At 34.6% G+C, this 18,868-nt stretch overlaps 1 protein-coding gene across 2 annotated transcripts; it reads left to right on the forward strand.

Moving 5' to 3' along the window:
- Positions 1-1,556: 1,556 nt before the first annotated feature.
- RAD50 (DNA repair-recombination protein (RAD50)) lies at positions 1,557-18,084 on the forward strand. 2 transcript variants are annotated; one of them, XM_085754567.1, is made up of 27 exons: positions 1,557-1,775; positions 1,854-1,940; positions 2,068-2,235; positions 2,663-2,838; positions 3,055-3,169; positions 5,676-5,904; positions 6,070-6,248; positions 6,330-6,500; positions 8,048-8,152; positions 8,232-8,339; positions 8,438-8,649; positions 9,250-9,342; positions 10,290-10,417; positions 13,402-13,516; positions 13,633-13,762; positions 13,844-14,053; positions 14,234-14,442; positions 14,558-14,759; positions 15,156-15,325; positions 15,399-15,723; positions 15,901-16,026; positions 16,126-16,178; positions 16,806-16,956; positions 17,051-17,113; positions 17,249-17,382; positions 17,469-17,597; positions 17,712-18,084. In XM_085754567.1, exons 1-27 carry the CDS (start codon positions 1,653-1,655, stop codon positions 17,749-17,751), a joined length of 3,951 nt encoding a protein of 1,316 aa, XP_085610693.1. In that variant the 5' UTR covers positions 1,557-1,652; the 3' UTR covers positions 17,752-18,084. The 2 variants fall into 2 exon arrangements, with proteins under 2 accessions (XP_085610693.1, XP_085610692.1); XM_085754566.1 differs by having other exon boundaries at positions 1,557-1,940.
- Positions 18,085-18,868: the final 784 nt, after the last annotated feature.

Here is an 18,868-nt window from a genome sequence, read left to right on the forward strand (position 1 = left end):
AATGATCATTCTAAAGAGAAATTGTTCCTTCTGTAATACGAATTTTATAACATCTTTTTAAATTGATTTGAAGTTTTGAAGGTAGATCTCCCAATACAAGAATCTCTTGCTTTGATTTTGGAAGGCAACAATTGCATCCAGAGCTTATCTTGACTGTGGACCATAACACACACATGTTTGCCAAGCTAATTTGTATTTGTCTTCCTAGATGTACAAACACCTAAACCCCCAACCGATTTAGGTTTAACCATAGTCTGCCAATTCATTCAATGACAAGAGTTTTTGGCCAAAATAAAATTTCCCACAACGACATCAATATCATCACGTGTACCCTGCATGATCCACAAATTTTGCATGGTATAAGTTGGCATGACAACCACCACTGATTTGCTAAGGCGACGTTTCCTGCACAAGTCAAAAGTCACCACGACATAACGCGACATAATGCAAATCCGCAAGATTGAACCCAATCCAAACACACACTAAATGTCATCCTCTTCTACCTCTCAAAATTTCCAACATTCGAGTTAGGGTATCCATATTGTAATGCTCAAACTTCGTTTGAAGAAAATATCATTTATTCTCCGTGTCAATCTTACAAATGCTAGGTTAATGCTTAAAAGGAACCATAAAAAACAATGTAGGATAGATTTTCCTACTTTACGGTTAGGGAAAATTTTGTGTAAATTTGTTAACACCATCCCAAACCCCAACATGCCATTTACAATATTCCCCACATCTTAAGCCGTTGGCATTACAACCCCCAAATACTTCACATATTGTGTTGTTATCACTGTCTCCCTATGTAACACGTGATGAAAGAAAATCGTCCAATGTCTATACATCTATACATAACCTTGTGAATGCTATCGGTGAGAGGCACGAGAGGGTGAAGGCAAAAATCAAATGAAGCAAGAACAAAATTTTAGAGTTATACTAAATAAATAATCACAACTTTAAAACATCTATCTCAAGCTTGATAAATGAATACCATCAATGGTAGCTAGCATTTTTTTTTTGGTACAATTGTAAAAGCAAGAAAAACAAACGAAAAGCAACGGGAAAAAATGGTAGCTAGCAATTAAGGCAACATTATAGAAGCAACACCACAAAAAAAATTCTAATAAGTTGAAAATTCACTCCCCAAAAGGGCATAAAAAACATTAATGCATTATGTTATTATGCTAATAATAAAAATGAATAAATACTATTTTGAAAGAAAAAATAAATAAATATCAAAATACCTGAAATTTGGTTCAATTTAAAAAACAAAAGAAAATCAAATTTTGATCAAATTCAAATATTTTCACTAAAGAACATCTAAAATCTAAATACATCTCATAACCACTTGCTTTTGTAGTTAGGGTAAATAACTAAAGAGATTTGCTAGAACACACCCACTAGTTTTTATGTGGGAGTGTCTGTGCTTCATAGAAATCAAAGATTTTACAAATTTTTTTTTTCGATATATTTGAACCCATTTTTTAGTAGTAGTGGAAGGCCCAATTCCAAAATTATTAAATTATTAAAAGAGCGGGTAGTCTACTTAGTCAGACATTGACAAAGAGTAGCGAGCACGAGTGAGAGAAGCAGAGTGAGAATATGAACAAACAGTGAGTGACTCGGAGAAGAAGAAGCGAAGAAAAGCAACAATGAGTACGGTGGACAAGATGCTGATCAAAGGCATCCGAAGTTTCGACCCGGAGAACAAGAACGTCATCACCTTCTTCAAACCCTTAACCCTAATCGTCGGTCCTAACGGTGCCGGCAAAACCGTATGTTCCATTTCATTTCCAAATCAGCACTCTCATTCAATCAATTTAATCGATTCACACACATGCATTTTTTTGCAGACTATCATTGAATGCTTGAAGCTTTCTTGCACCGGTGAGTTACCTCCTAATGCTAGGTCTGGTCACAGCTTCATTCACGACCCCAAGGTTACTCTCTCTCTCTCTCTCTCCCTCTCTCTCTCTCTCTCTCTCTCTCTCTCTTACTATATCATTCACCGATTATTATTATTTTTTGAAATTATTCATATGAAATTGTGTCTTCGCTTCACTGAAGGTTGCGGGAGAAACCGAAACGAAGGGACAGATTAAGCTCCGGTTCAAAACCGCTGCCGGTAGAGACGTGGTTTGCATAAGGTCATTTCAACTCACGCAAAAAGCATCTAAGATGGAATACAAAGCAATTGAGAGTGTGCTTCAAACTATTAATCCTCATTCCGGCGAGGTATCATTCTTCTAATCAAACTTAGGGTATTTTTAGCACAAGGTCATTTCAGCTTATGCAAAAAAAGACTCGTTTGGTCACGCTCATTTTATCAGACTTATAACTTATTTTTACTACCTTGTAGCGTAAACATATTTTTTTATGTCATTTCATATTTATAAGCTAGCTCAACTGCTAATTTTACTAAACACTCCATATTCAACTAGCTAGCTTATCAGCTACACGCAATAAGCTAGCTTATCAACTATCAACTATTATTGCCAAACAAAGTCTTAAATACTTGAAAATGTAAGTTTTTTTTTTTTCTTCTTCAATTTCCTTATATTTATATTATGGTATGTACTTTACTAGCTGAGTTTGTTTTTTGTTTTGCTGTGTATAGTTTTAGTTCTCGAATTAACTTGACTTGTTTGTTCTGGTCTATTAGAAAGTTTGCCTTAGCTATAGATGTGCTGACATGGATCGAGAGATTCCTGCGCTCATGGGTGTTTCAAAGGCCATTTTGGAAAATGTTATATTCGTTCATCAAGATGAAGCAAATTGGCCACTTCAAGACCCTTCCACGTTAAAGAAGAAGTTTGATGATATCTTTTCTGCAACTCGGTACCTTCTACTTATCCCTCTTTCATTTCTCTTGTTCCTTGCGTAATGCCGTTAAACCTATCACAATTCAAACATATAGTTTTGTCACACTTTCGACTCTGCTGCGATAGCATCATATTAGTCCATTTCCATTTAACTTACTGGATGGATTATGCTGAAAATGCTGTTGTTCTTGACTTAGAGTTGGTTGTGATTGTGTGCTCTTGTACTGAGCAGATACACAAAGGCACTTGAGGTTATAAAGAAACTTCACAAGGATCAAGCTCAAGAGATAAAGACTTACAAGCTGAAACTGGAAAATCTTCAAACTCTGAAAGATGCGGCTTATACGGTTACTTTCTTTTCTCAAAATTAAGAATTCTACTGACAAAATTTTATTTTTCCTTGCTATTCTATATTTTAATAACCTTGAACATAAACTCTAGAAAATCCCTGATGGATATGCCTTTGTTCTCTAAGTCAAAAGTAAATGTAATCACATGAAGTGTTTAAAATTATTTATACTCTTTTTTTCCCCTGCCTTGGTGTGCCCTTTTTGTGTCACTGTGTCTTTTTGGGGGCCGAAGTGGAGTGAAGCAGGAAAAGTTCTGCTATGCCTCGAGATGGGCTAAACATGAAGAAAAAACACTTTATTTTGGTTCTGCTACCTCAACTCTCTTTAATGTTATCATTTCTAATCCTATCCCGTCTAGTCTTACCACCCATTCAACGCAACATTCTCATCTTTATTATTTAAAACTAATAGCTTGAGGGTTACTTTAGTAATTTTCATTAAAACATATTTGTTAACTTGCACTAATTTGCTAACTTAGACCCACTTTATTTTATTACAAATAGCTTGAGGGTTACTTTAGTAATTTTCATTAAAACATATTTGTTAACTTGCACCAATTTGCCAACTTAGACTCACTTTTATTTTATAACAAATAGCTTGAGGGATATTTACTAAACTATCCCTTACTTTAAATTGGTTTACACTAGTGGATATTGGTTTTTTTGTCCAAATGGAAAGGTGCACTTTTGCTAACTTGGACCTTCATGTTTTTTGTTGGTCTAAGTTAGCAAACCCCATATATATATATATATATATATATATATATATATATATATATATACGGGTAGGGATATATTGACTCCAAGAGTAAGTAAGTAGAGTTACTCCAAATCACTACCTTCAATTTATTTTAATCTAATGGTCCTAATTAATTGCTAATTCATCTTGTGTGAGTACTACTTTACGCAATCATTCCCTCCCCTTTTCGTTTCCACTCCCTTCCCAATTGCTTCGATCAAATTAGCAGGTTTTTCTGATTTTGGTGCTTTCTGATTTTGCACAACAAGATTCCACAACCCAATCAACCATTGGATTGTTTTTCTACATCTTGCAATTGTTCTATGTTTCAATTGCTTCGATCAACCAATCACACACTTACTGCCAATTTATGTATAAAAGATAATATTGTTTTAATCCAATGATTCAATTTATTGTTGTTAATCTCCTCTGTTGAAGAAAATTATTGAAGATTTGTCAGATTTTCGCTGCCTGTTCATCGATCTATTATATTATGTTGATGATCGGAATCTAATCTAAATGGATTGGAAACAATCGCATGAAGCAGGTTCACATAGGCAAGAGAATGATTGCGTAAATAATACTCACATAAGATGAATTAGCAATTAATTAGGACCATTAGATTAAAATAAATGGAAGGTAGTGATTTGGAGTAACTCTACTTACTTACTCTTGGAGTCAATATATCCCTCCCCTATATATATATATATATATATATATATATATATATATATATATATAGAGGGTGTATCAAATGAGAGCATATCTTATTATGAGAGGGTGAGAGCATTAAATATTAACCACTTGATTAAAATAAATGGTCAAGATTTTTAATTTCTTATGATGAGGTTAATGCTGCACACCTGCCCTTCTCTCTTCCTTCACGGTGCTTCATTCTTCTTCCCTTCCCTCAACCACAGCAATGGTTTCAATACAAATGTTTGTTTTCTGTAGTCTTTTACAATAGAACAGCAATTTAGTCTTTCACAACCATTAATTAATCATAACCTATTTTAATGGATTCACTCATCTCACGTTAAAACTTGCTCTCAATTCAGACCTATTTCTTGCAAACCTAAGCACCGAGACGGCGATGCATCACCACCGGTTCTGGTGTGTAATACCTCCGCCGTAATTTGGAAACTGGCAATCCATCTCCACCAATTATTCTCCCTGTAGCAAAAATCGATTGAGATCTATATCAGGTTTTTACAGAGAGAAGAGAAGAATCCCCTTTTGGACTCCATCGCGGCTGCCGTAATAGGATCCTTTTGGACTATTAACTTTGAATTGCAGCTGATTTGTTTCTCTGAATTGCATCTGAATTAATTAGAGAAGGAAGAAGAGGAAGGGGAAACTGGAAAAGATAAAGAAGGAGATGCGAAAAGAAAGAAGGAAGAAAATCATGTGCAATTAATTTTAGATGGAGCTTTTAATCTAAGCCACACAATTTAATCTAATGGCTATTAATGAGTCCTCTCACCTCTCACAATAGATACTCCTCTCACTTGATACATCCCCTATATATATATATATATATATATATATATATATATCATCAAGTTTGCTATCTTTAATATTGGAAGCCATATAAATAAGTAATCTATGAAAATGAAGTAATATGACAGCTTTACAAATTAAAACAAAGTGCATACGACGCTAAATAAATTATAGTCTCCCTAACCGGAAGACACTTTCTAATCACCATAATGTCCCAAAATAGATGGAAAAGAGAATCTAATTACCTTATTTTATTTCCTTATAGCTTCGGGAAAACATCACACAGGATCAAGAGAAAGCAGAATCTCTAAAAGATCAGATACAGCAGTTGGATGGAAGCATTAAAGATTTGGACGCTAAAATTGATCATGTGGATAAAACATTGAAACATTTGCTGGAGCTAAAGGGGCAAATATCAAGTAAAACTACAGAACGAAGCACTCTATTTAGGTCACAACAGAAGCAATATTCCGACCTTGAGGAGGAGTTTGAAGGTGTGTAAATGTTGACCATGGCATATGCATTACAACAGCGAGCCAGTTTTAAATTCATACTTTTCTATCTTGTTATCTTTTAATCCTTATTAGATCTGCTCATAAATGGCCATCATAATATATTGTAAGTTTCTCATGCTTTCTTCTGCTTTGTATATTTATTAGAACCTGATGAGGAGTTGATGGAATCGAAGACCAAGTTTGATGAAAAGATTGCAAATTCACAAACACAAATAAGCAAGTTGGATAGAGAGAAGTCTGACATTAACACAAAATTTCCTGTCCTCAAGAAGACCATCGATAACTCCATCTGGGAGATCAGCAAGCTACAAACTGAAGCAGAAGTAAATGAATTGATACATTGCCAATACTGACATCTTGCTGCTTGGAATGTTGTTGTAATTTTTCTCTGATTCAAACTGCAGGCTCACATGTCTCTGAGGAGTGAACGAGATTGTTGCATTAAAAATATTTTTGATAGGTATAACTTGGGATCTCTTCCAAAGCCACCCTTCAGTGCTGAGGATGCTTTGAACCTCACTAATCGTGTAAAATCAAGGTTGGGGGATCTTGAGAAGGATCTTGAAGATAAAAAGGTGACCCTTCTGTTCTCTCTTTTTGGTTATATGAATATATATTCATTTTTATGCGCCTTTGATTGGACAGAAATTGGGAAATGGCAGATTTTCAAGGATGATTTCTTCCTATTATTCAATTTTTGGGGTTTCGGATAAATGATCTTTTCATATTCTTCATGGGTACTCGACTAGTATAGGGTTTCTTTGCTGAATATACAGAGATTGGCATTCTTTGCTGAATTGATGTAGATCTTTGATTAGGTGTTTTCTTTAGAAGGATATCACCCTATGCTCCTGTCCTTCTGTTATATAACTTATATTCTCAAGATGTATTTATTTTCTTGTTTAAAGATTCTGGTTCTCTAAATAGACCATATGTTTGAGTTGCTATCTCATATGTTGCTGCTACAAATAATAAGCAGCTTGTATTACTTAGGCTCTGTTTGGATTGATGGAACGTAATGGAACAGAGCGGAACGAAATATAATGGAATGGAACGGAGCGGAATGGAATAGAGAGTCCATTCCATTGTTTGGGTATTTTATGATGGAATGGAACAAATTTACCATTCCATTGTTTGGAAAGTTGACGGAATGGAGTGAGTTATAACTTTTTTATTCCAATTTTACCCTTTAAAAATATTATATAAAATTAAAACATATTATCTACTATTAAAATGATTTATATATATATATATATATATATATATATATATATATATATAATAACAAAATTTGAAGACTTACTAGATATATAAAATTAGTTTTTACAATTTATCCCTTATTTTCTTGTAAGTGTTATAGTTCAAATTTTGTTCCAAGTTGAATTGTCTCACTATCAGCAAAGAAAAACCAACGTAGATTTTTTCAAAAAAGAAAAAACCAACGTAGAAGAAGACGGAAGTCACAACAAAGCAAGCACGTATACGCAATAATAAATGGTGGTATAAATAAAAGCGGGATAAAATGGTAATTATATAAATGAAGAAAGTCTATTCCATTCCATACCTCGCAAATTGCATGGAATGAAAAACATGAAGAAGTGGTGGTATTGGATGGAATGGATTCCATCATGCTCCATCCCACTCCATTAAAATTTTACAAATCCAAACAATGGAATGTGACAAAATACCACTCCATTCCATTCCATTCCATCTATCCAAACATATTAGTGTCTTGATGTGTTGGTTAGAGCGTGTCACGTCAGCATTTAAAGGTGTGCCATGTCAGCTCTGGCAGTTATAACTGCCAAGCTTGCAGTGAAAGTTTGTTAGTGTTGGGTGCAGGTTTAGCCCCAGCTGAAAAGCACTCCATAAATCTTGTAAATCTCTCAAGATTCATCATTAGAAAAAATATTCAAAAGGAATTCATGAAATTCCAAATTAGTTTTCTCTCATTCTCTCTGTATTAGCAATGTTCAAGTTGTTTTCACCATTTCCTGAGGAAGAAAACAATATTATTCTTTAATCTTGGATATGTTAGTAATGTTATTAGATCTAAAATATCCTAGAGACCTCCGACCGATGATGGGAGAATTGACTTCTTGTTTTTGCATCTTTTCTACAGAATGCAAATAACACTGAACTCAAGATGGCATGGGATTGCTACTTAAATGCAAATGAAAGTTGGCAAAATACTGAAGCTAAAATACAAACTAAGAGAGAGCACAAGGTTTAGTGTTTGAATCTGCCCATTTCTTGTCAAATTACTATGTTATTTTTACTGTGTTAATACGTTATTGTGCATGCAGGCTGGCATTATAAAGCGCATTGAAGAGAAGAAAAATGAGCTTGAGTCATTCGAACTTGAAATATCTAATATAGATGTTTCTCATTTAGACGAGAGAGAAAGAGAATTGGTGAGTCGAAGTTACTCTTCGGTGTTGTTTGGTAGTTTACAACTTCAATTTTAGACTTCTGGAAAATCTGATAACATAACTTCAAGTAATGCTTGCAGCAAATTCGTCTGGAGGGGAAGATCAAACAACGTGATGAAAGAGAATTTGAACTAAAGAAAAGTGAAATCGAAAATAAAGCCCTTAATGTGGAGCAAAAGATTAGAGCTCTCAATCGAGAGATGCTTACAATGGCTACTGATTCAAAGGAAAGAGAAAAATTATCTCTTATGAAGGGAGATTTGGAGACAAAGAAGAAGCAACATAAAAAGATGTAGATCAATTTTATTTTTCCTTCTTTTATTAACTTCTTTTTTCAGAATTATACAGTTAAAACTCTATAAATTAATAATGTCAGGACCGGAGAAATTTATTAATTTAGAGAGTTATTAATTTATCGATAAATTAATAATTATTAATTTATCGATAAATTAATAATTATTAATTTAAAGAGTTTTTAAGTAATTATACTGTACATACCAAACAAAAAGGCAAATTAGTCTATGCCTTTTAGAATTACGTTGCAGCGAACCTTGTGACTCAACGTAAATTAGTAACTACTGTGTTCATATGCATTGGAAATCAATAATGACTTTTGAACTTAAAGGAAAATAGACAACTATTGAATCATATTTCAATAGAGTGTAATATATTTTTTTTTCAGTTTCTATGAATTATTAATTTATGATTTTCTTGGGACCGAAAATTATAAAGGGATCTCCCGAAAAATTATTATCTTATTATTTTATCGAGTTTTTCAATTTTTTACATTGGCCCAAGTCGGGACCGGACAGATTTATTATTTTAGAGAGTTTATTAATTTACCGAGTATTAATTTAAAGCGTTTCTACTGTATCTTTTATACACTTTACAGAATTGATGACCAAAAAGATAAAATAAGAAGGGTGCTAAAAGGGAGGATTCCTTCTGATAAGGACCTGAAGAAGGAAATCACACAAGCATTAAGGTTGGAATTCTCTTTGACTGTCTATGTCAAACTTGTAATTTTATCTTCAAGAAATTTCACATTTAGTGTTTTTGTACTTGGTCTTTTCTACTTCCAGTTGAATCACAAGAAATTTGCTGGAATTTCTCTTTCTTTGGATCTAGTTTATCCGGTTGTATGTATGCACTGTTTTCCTGATTATACTATTCCTTTTTTAAGCTATTTTAAATTTAACAAGATAGACTGGTCAAGTCGTTGTTTATTTATTCATTGCCTTATGTTGCAAGTATTTGTTGAAAGTAGAGAAGAGGGAGAAAGTTGAGGATTACTTATCTTACTTTAAAATAAAAAGCAGAAATAAAACTAAATTGGTTCAAAGGAGCTCTGCATTCCCTCAAAAGTTTAGAAAAATGAACTCCTTAATGAATCCTGAAGCAGAAAATCACAGAGAAGCTGTAAAAATCCCTTCTTTCAGGATCTGTATTTTAAATATTAGAGGAACTGCAAAGTGTATTATTTCAGTAAAAAGAGTTCTCTTTTAAAGGTGACGTAATATTTTAACGAAGACTTTAGCAAGATCAACCTTTGAGCATCTGCTAAGCAAGTATCTCAAAATTCTGTAGAAAACCTCAAGATGCTCTTCATAAGGAGAGTGCATAAACTGACTGACAACGTTGACAGAAAAGGCAATATCAGGGCGGGTATGAGCCAAGTATATCATACTTTCATGATGAGATAAATAGATTTCAGTATTAAAATGAATTTGGTGCTTATTTTCTAAATCAAGCATCTAAGAGGCCATGCACATGACATTCTTAAAAATTATTATTATTCTCAACGCCGTAGGTTCTTTTGCCGTTAAACTTTTGCTTTTGCCTGCTTATCTATCATATTTCAGTTTAGTAAAAAAGCTTTCTTTGTGTTAAATGTTCACGAATTCCCTTGTATTAATTCCATTTATGGTGCAGGACTGTTGTAGCTGAATTTGATGATCTGAATGCTAAGTATCGAGAAGCTGACAAGGAAGTAAATGTTTTGCAGATGAAAGTACAAGAAGCAGACAATAACTTATCTAAACACCAAAAGGATATGTCATGTTAGTTTTATCTATCATTTAAACAATTTGTATATAAATGATCTTCCTTGCATTGTTTATCTGGAAAACCACTATGAAAGTAGAAGTTTGGTTTCTTCGTTCAAATCTATGTATAGTTTTTACAGTGCTATTGAAGGCCACATCATTCTACCTAGCAATAATATAGCAATAAGCATTACTTAGTGTTGAGAGAGAGAGAAAAGAGAAACATATGTTGAACATCATCTATCCCAATTAACATAACAAAGTCGATTTTAAATAGCCTCAAAACAATACATAATAAATTGATTGATCTATGACAGATCTGGTGTATTCAAACATATGGGGAACAGATTATATGAAAGTGGTTCTTGTATCATAAACTCTTAGGAATAACTTCCTGCAGAGTTGGTTACAATACGGTTGAAAATACAAACTGCTGCTAGTGCTGAAACTAACTGTCAGAATAATATAACCTCTAGGAATTAGAGACCCCAGTCTCTCCCAGCCAAACCTACATAAAACTACCCAATGGGAATGTGTCTTCCCATCCTTATTCTATTTAAACACAAGCACAATTACATTAACTTGGGCCTAATCACTTGGGAACACGCCTAATGAAACATGATTAATATGAGGTCCACTAACAATACTCCCCCCAAAAGTTTCATCTTGTCCTCAAGGTGAAAAAATGGAAACAGTTGGCCAATGGCATCAAAAGACTTCCAAGTAGCTTCAAAGTCTGGCGAATCATTCCACTGAATCAACACTTTCAACATTCCCAACCGATTGCTTTGACTTCTTTGGGCTCCATTTGTAATTTGAAGTCTTCTGACAACATATTGGGCAATAGTTGAGGATTGTCATTGACCCCTGGTGTGATAGTCTGGATGGATTTTACTTCCAGAAGGAAGGTCAAGTTGGTAAGCCACGTGACTTATGATCTTTGTGATATGGTATGGTCCATAGAAACAAGCACTCAAATTTTCATTAATTTTCTTGACCGACGATTTCAGCCTAGAGGGCTGCAACTTGAGATATACCCAATCCCCAACAACATAGGAAACAACCCTCCTGTGTTTGTTTAGCCTTAACCAAGTTAGAACAAAGATCATGAAACTCGTTCTTGAGTCAAGCGATTAACTTCTTCCTCGGGTGGTCTTATATATAAATGATAAAATTAAGCTTTTGTCAGTTGCCAATGACACAAATGGAAGATGGCTGTGGTGAAGGGTGTAGACTGCAGAGCAGCAGTGATGATAGTGGAGAGTGTGGGGTGGCAATGGTGAAAGTTGATAGGCGATGGAAGTGGTGGAGAGTGCTGTGCATTAATGGCCTGCCACAGTTGCAGTGGTGGAAGATGATGGGCAGTAGCAATGATGGAGGACGTCGGGTGCTAGCGTGAAAGATAGGGGGATAAAAGGAAAGAAGAAAGAGACACTAACAATGCTGCAAAAGGGGGGAAAATCCTATCTCACACTTGCATAGCAAGCTTTATTGCAGTTTTCTGTATTGGCTATTGCCGTGCTGACATCTGTTTGTTAAAATGTTCCCTGCCTGCTGGCATAGGTGGTTATTTTGGGTGTGGGTGCAGGTTTCGAGCACCTATATTAACCGTATTCTGAACAGTTTTCTGATAACTCAATTCATTTTCTTCAATCATTAAAAAAACTATAGTAGAAAAGACACCGTTAGAGAGAGAGTGGGGGTAGCACCTATAGTAGAAAAGTTGGTAGAAAATAGGCTTAGATGGTTTGGACATGTAGAGAGAAGACCCGTAGATGCCGTCATAAGAAGAGTAGATCAAATGAAGGAGAGTCAGGTTAAAAGAGGTAGAGGGAGGCCTAGGGAAACTATTAGAGAAACCATTAGAAAGGATTTAGAAGTCAATGAGTTGGATCCAAATATGGTTTATGATAGAACACCATGGTGTAATTTGATCCATGTAGCCGACCCCACTTAGTGGGATAAGGATTGGTTGTTGTTGTATTAAAAAAACTATAGTCTTTCAATTCTCTCCAGTTACACTTTTGTGTCACCCTAGATCTGTGTATCGCAGGACAAAACAAGAATCTACCCAAAATCATATAAATGGTAAACAAATTGCAGATTATATGATTTAACAATTAAAAGTTGTTATCCCACCTGATTCCGCAATAATCTGATTCTACATAGACTCCAGATCACAACAGGAAATCAAAATTGCAAAATCATACGTTTGTACGATTAAAAACGTGATTTTGGCGACCATGATGGGAAGCCATACAAGTTTGAAATTGTCAGGACACATTTTCGAGCATTATCACTGCGTAGAACGTGTACGTTAAACACCAAACTGAGTTTTAACTTTTAATTTCCTGATAAAAGTGGAGTAACAAAGTATTTAGACCAAATAGTAGAAGTAGTACGACAAGGACCTCAAATATCAGAGTGAAGTAAAGCAAAAAGGGACGAAGCTCATTTATTGACTCGATCGAGGAGCTGACTGCAAGTGTCTTTCTCTGGTTGACATGACTCACAAGGCAAATCAGATAACATGGATAACTCACCAATAACTTCTGGAATTTAGAAAGACCGGGATAACCCGTCTGAGCATGATAGTTGGTATAGACTATTAGATTCACATCTGACACCAATTGTCTGTCTCCAGTCCTTCAGAATTACAGTGTCTTTGGTAAAGGTAATCAAACAATCATTAGACCACGTTAACCGACTAAGCACAAGTAAATTTAAGGAACACTCAAGAATGTAAAAGACAATATTGTCTATCAAGGAAGGGAATGGATGGCCAGTCCCAATCCGTTGTGATTTTGAGCGCCATTAGCAAAAGTTACCAAGGTTAATTGACTAGATGTAGTTTAGCATATTCTGTGTCTCTTGATATGGTTGATGATACCCAAGTGGTACTTGCTTTTATTTATTTCATTTCTTTGTCCATTAGTCTACTATGCTTTCTTTCTTCAAACATGTAGAATCACACCATTTGTACAAATAACTTTTTGCAGCAAGAAAGAAATTTATCGAATCCAAGCTTCAATCTTTGGACCAGCAAGGCTCTGGAATCGATTCTTATCTAAAACTTTTAGAGTCTGCCAAGGAGAAAAGAGATGTACAGAAAAGGTCAAATTATGCCAGACCACACCGATGAAATCATTTTTTTGACCACATCAGATTGCTGTTTGTGTTGTCCCCATTGTTGTCTCAAATGTATTAATACTTCTGTTGATTGCCTGCAGCAAATATAACATTGCAGATGGTATGCGACAAATGTTTGATCCTTTTGAAAGGGTTGCAAGAGCTCATCATTTTTGCCCTTGCTGTGAGCGTTCTTTCTCGGCAGAAGAAGAAGACAGTTTTGTCAAGAAGGTTGGCACATTTACATCCTATCATAATATACTGACCAATAACTTTATATGGTTTTGAATTATCTTTTTCTTTTAATCACAGCAAAGAGGGAAGGCTGCTAGTTCAGCTGAACATTTGAAAATTCTTGCTGTGGAGTCCTCAAGTGCAGACTCTGATTATCAGCAGTTGGAGAAGCTTCGTATATGGTATGAAGAATATGTTAAACTTAGCAAGGAGACAATCCCCAATGCTGAAAAGGAACTCCAGCAAGTCAAGGAAGAGCTGGATCACAAATCCAAGGCACTTGATGATGTAATCATTATATTTTCCTTTAAATACTTCCTTGAACTTTTTTTAAGTAGATTATCCCTTCATGTGTGCCACTTTCTTTTTTTAATGTATGGTTTCCGGATGGTGATTATTAGTTTTGTTGAGTCATGTATTTGTCCTTTCCCGTTGTTAACGTATACAACTGCTGTAATTTTGTTTCAGGTTTTAGGTATTTTAGCTCAAGTGAAGACTGACAAGGAGTTGGTTGAGCCGGTGGTGAAATATGTTGAACATGCTGATCGAATTTTCCTCGAAATTCAAACTTTGCAAAAGAAAGTTGAGGATTTAGAAAGTGAGCTTGGTTGTGGAGGACCAGAAGTGAGGACTCTAGAAGAAATTCAATTGGAGCTCGTTGCATTGCAGGGAACAAAGTAAATAGATTCAGTTAATTTTCACTATTTACTAACACAATTTTATAATCTATGTCTTACTTGGTTTGATGTTGCTTACTCTTAATATTATTCTCATACATATCTTGGTTACTAGGGACAATTTGCATACTGAGTTGACGAATTTGATGGATGAGCAGAGGAATATGGATACTGATATATCAGGTATTCAATCACGGTTGCAGAATGCAAGGGCTGATAAAATGAATGCAGCTATGAAATTGCAAGATGTAAAAAGATTAGAAGAAGAATTAGAACGACTGACAGAAGAAATGACCCAAGTTGATCTTGATGAGAAGGTGATTTAATTATCTGAGATATGTGCAATTGTCTTTTGAGATCCCCCCCTTCCCCACATATTCAAAAGAAAAATTCAATAAAGTGATGAATTCCCTCAACACAGCAAACAGGGGCCTGTTGTATTTAGTTCATCTTTGATTTCAATATGTTGTATTTGTGTTTATTTCCAATAAGGAAATAGCTTTCTTCTGTAGAAATTACATATTTTTCAAAATTCTCTACCACAATAACATTCTCTAGAGGAAAAAAAAATCAGAAACCTGCTTTTCAAAAACTTTGCCTCAATCAAAATTCTAAAATTCATTACGCGTTTCATTTTTTATAACGCTGGAGTTTCTTCTTTCCGTATATCAAATCATAATGCATAATTCCATCTAACATCTTGGCATTTGCAGAGTCTGACTGAAGCCTTTGGACCTTTATCCAAGCGCAAAGATAAAATACGTGCTGACTATAATGAATTGAAACTTAGACTTGACCACGAGTTTGAGAATCTGGTTGAAAAAAAGAGAATTTATCAGCAAGAAGCTGAAGCAGTTTTTGGAATGACTTCTAAGATCAAAGAGTAAGCTTCTCAGCTCCAAAATTGTAAATTTTCAAGAGTTCAATTTTACTAAACACAAGTTTTGTTTGTCCAGGTACTCTAACTCAAAGAAAGGAGACAGGTTGAAGGAGCTGCACGAAAAGAAATCTCTATTAGAATCTCAACTGCAAAGTTGTGAAACCAGGATGCAGGAAATTATAGATGAACTAGACAAAAGGAAAGATTTGTTGCGAAATACTGATTCGCTTAGAAGAAAAATTGAGGACAACTTAAATTACAGAAAAACAAAAGCTGAAGTAGATGAGCTTGAACGTGAAATTGAAATACTTGAAGAAAATATGTTGAAGATTGGTGTATCTGACACAATTCAAACCGAACACCAGAAATTATCCCAGGACAGGCAGAGGCTTCTTTCGGAGGTATTTTCATATGTCCGACATACTTCTATGCCAATAACCATGATTGATGTACATTTTACCATTTGTGTCGTCACATCTTCAATTGTTATTTAGTATTTACTTTTCCTTCTAGCACAGAATAATAGACTTTGTTTTTCCATTTTTTCTTTCTTTTGTGTACTGCTACCTTCGTGACAGTTAAACAGGTGCAAAGGAACAATAGATGTTTACCAAAGCAATATTTCCAAAAATAAGATTGATCTTAAGCAGGCCCAATACAAGGACATAGATAAGCGATATTTTGACCAGCTTATCCAGCTTAAGGTATAATGTGGTGCGATATTGCTTGTGTATGCTTTGTACAATAGTATTTAATGCTCAGTGTCAACATTAAATTGTTAACATCTCGACTTTTCTTTACAGACAACTGAAATGGCAAACAAAGACCTGGACAGATACTACAATGCACTTGACAAGTAAGTTTCAGTAATGTTTATCATCGCATCTGTTCAGTTTGTATTCTTTGACATGTGCTAGTCATAAGTCATGGTTTTGCAATGTATAATCAATTTATTAAGGTCACCTCTTTTGAGCTCCTAAGACCAATTCTCTCATGGTGGTTTGTTTCATGTGCTTCAAAAGCTGAAACATATATCCACTTCCATTTTGCAATGAGAGGTGAAGGATAATCCCCAAACTTGAATGGGGGTTTCTTTTTCTTAATAAAAAATCCCCTTGATATGGGGAACTTAATAAATGTATTGGAGGAGGATTTTGTTGGGTTTAAAAAAATTCTTTAAATATTTTCCATCCTTTTATAATATTTTCAAAATTAAAAATATACTAATCATAATCGTTATTTACGAAAGCACCGTCTCAAATAAGGTGAGGGATTTTTCTATTTTTCCCTCTCATTCCCTCCCTTCAAAGCCCTCACATTCCCTCCCATCCAAACTTCCTAATGGAGCATTAAGAATTATTAAAGTATATTATACTGACCATTTGTTGTGTTCAAGTATTATTAATCAGTAAAATAAGATACGTAATGATAAATTATTAGTGAAAATCTACATTTTTAACATTCAATATCATTCATCTTTCAGAGCACTGATGCGATTCCACACAATGAAAATGGAAGAAATCAACAAAATTATAAGAGAATTGTGGCAACAGACTTATAGAGGACAGGATATTGACTGCATTAGTATTCATTCTGATTCCGAAGGTGGTGGTACCCGATCCTACAGTTATAAGGTTTGCCATCTCTATATTGAAAATTGGTTACTTCAAAAGATTTCTAAATCTCCAATACAGATTTTGAAATATTGCTTGATTGTATACCATACAGGTTCTCATGCAGACTGGTGATGCTGAGTTAGAAATGAGAGGAAGATGTAGTGCAGGACAGAAGGTATGTTCTGTTATCACTGGGAAATGCAATATCAAGTAATTTTTTCTTCAATTAAAGAGTAAGCTTTTTTGTTTTGTTGAACAATTAAAAATTAAGTTAAACTTAAATAAGCTCGACTTATTTGCGAGGTTCCAGGTACTGGCATCTCTCATCATACGGTTGGCTTTAGCGGAAACGTTTTGCCTCAATTGTGGAATTCTTGCATTGGATGAGCCAACCACAAATTTGGACGGTCCAAATGCTGAAAGTCTGGCTGCGGCTATCCTGAGGTTTTGAATGGATTTTCTAGTTGAATAAATAGCTAAAAGTGACTTGTTTATTTTACATATCTGCTGTTATCTTCCTTGTTATGCAGGATCATGGAGGACAGGAAAGGCCAGGAAAATTTTCAGCTAATTGTAATTACTCATGACGAGCGTTTTGCTCAACTGATTGGTCAGCGCCAGCATGCGGAGAGATATTATCGAGTCGCAAAAGATGACCAGTAAGGCCAGCAATGCTACTATTTTATTTTATTTTATTTTATTTCATGTTATTTATAAAACATATTTTCAACTTTTTATCATCTTCACCTTTAACTTATGTCTCATATTTTCAGTCAGCACAGTATAATCGAATCTCAGGAGATATTCGACTGAAAGATGGATTTTATTAGCTACTCCTTTGAGTTGGCTTGTTGGAGGAATTGGCAGATCTGAAAAATCAGCGCAAAGGCATATCTCAAGTTGTTCTTGATGAGATATATGATACAGAAGATAAGATGTTCTAACTAAAAGACCGACACTTGTTGTAGATTTACCATTTGAACGCTAATTTCTGTAAGCTTGTTTTTGTTTTGGCATTTCATCCTTTGTGGCCAATGTGAAGTTTTAAAATTAGAACTGTGTAAAAAAGACAACAGTTCGTTTTTTCTGATGGCAGTCTGTATAATGAATGAAAGGGTTTGTGGCCTGGATTGCAATGATTGTGAATACTGAGGCTATTAGATCAAGAAAATTGCTTTTATGACATCAAGAATGTCCTAATAACACATGGAAAATTCTAAAATACCCCCAGCGGTAGTTAGCTTTTATGACATCATCATCATCATCTACATCATGTCCAGAGCACTTTAGATGGATTCGTGAAGATTTGGAACCATGGAAGAGTACAGGAATCACAAGGGAAATGGTGGAAAATGGAAAAAATATTTCATAGCTTAGAATTGTGATTAAAAAAGGAAAAGCTTATGTAGAAACTTATGAAGATTCATTTCAAACAAGAGATTTGTTCACTGTATGGGGAATAATACAACTTTTAAATAGAAAAGCAATTTTTCAGCGGTAGTTAACTGTTGTCGGGTCCTGAACGGTAGTTAACTATCGCTGGAGGCATTTTAGAATTTTCCATATGTTATTAGGACATTCTTGATGTCAGAAAAGCAATTTTCTTAGATCAAAATACTGGAAGTATGAAAACAGAAAAATAACTTATTAGTTCACAAAAAAAAAAAATCTTATTTAATTGTTCAGTCCATTTTAGGCGCAATTCAACATCAGCATATAAGGTCCCGTTTTATGAATTAACTTTGTTATTTGCATAAACTATTTTTTGTATGCTAAAAAATTTGCCTTTCTAAATGAACCCTGAACCCAAGCAAGACATTTGAATGCTTTTATCCGTCCATTTGATACGATATTGGGGGAGACATAACAACAATAAACTCAAGGTAATTAAAATTAACCGATAAATACAGAATTTGGTGTGTAACGAAAA

This window comes from Medicago sativa, chromosome 3 (genome assembly GCF_051527215.1).
Source record: "Medicago sativa cultivar Bolivia chromosome 3, Bolivia_mono, whole genome shotgun sequence".
Taxonomy (NCBI): domain Eukaryota; kingdom Viridiplantae; phylum Streptophyta; class Magnoliopsida; order Fabales; family Fabaceae; genus Medicago; species Medicago sativa.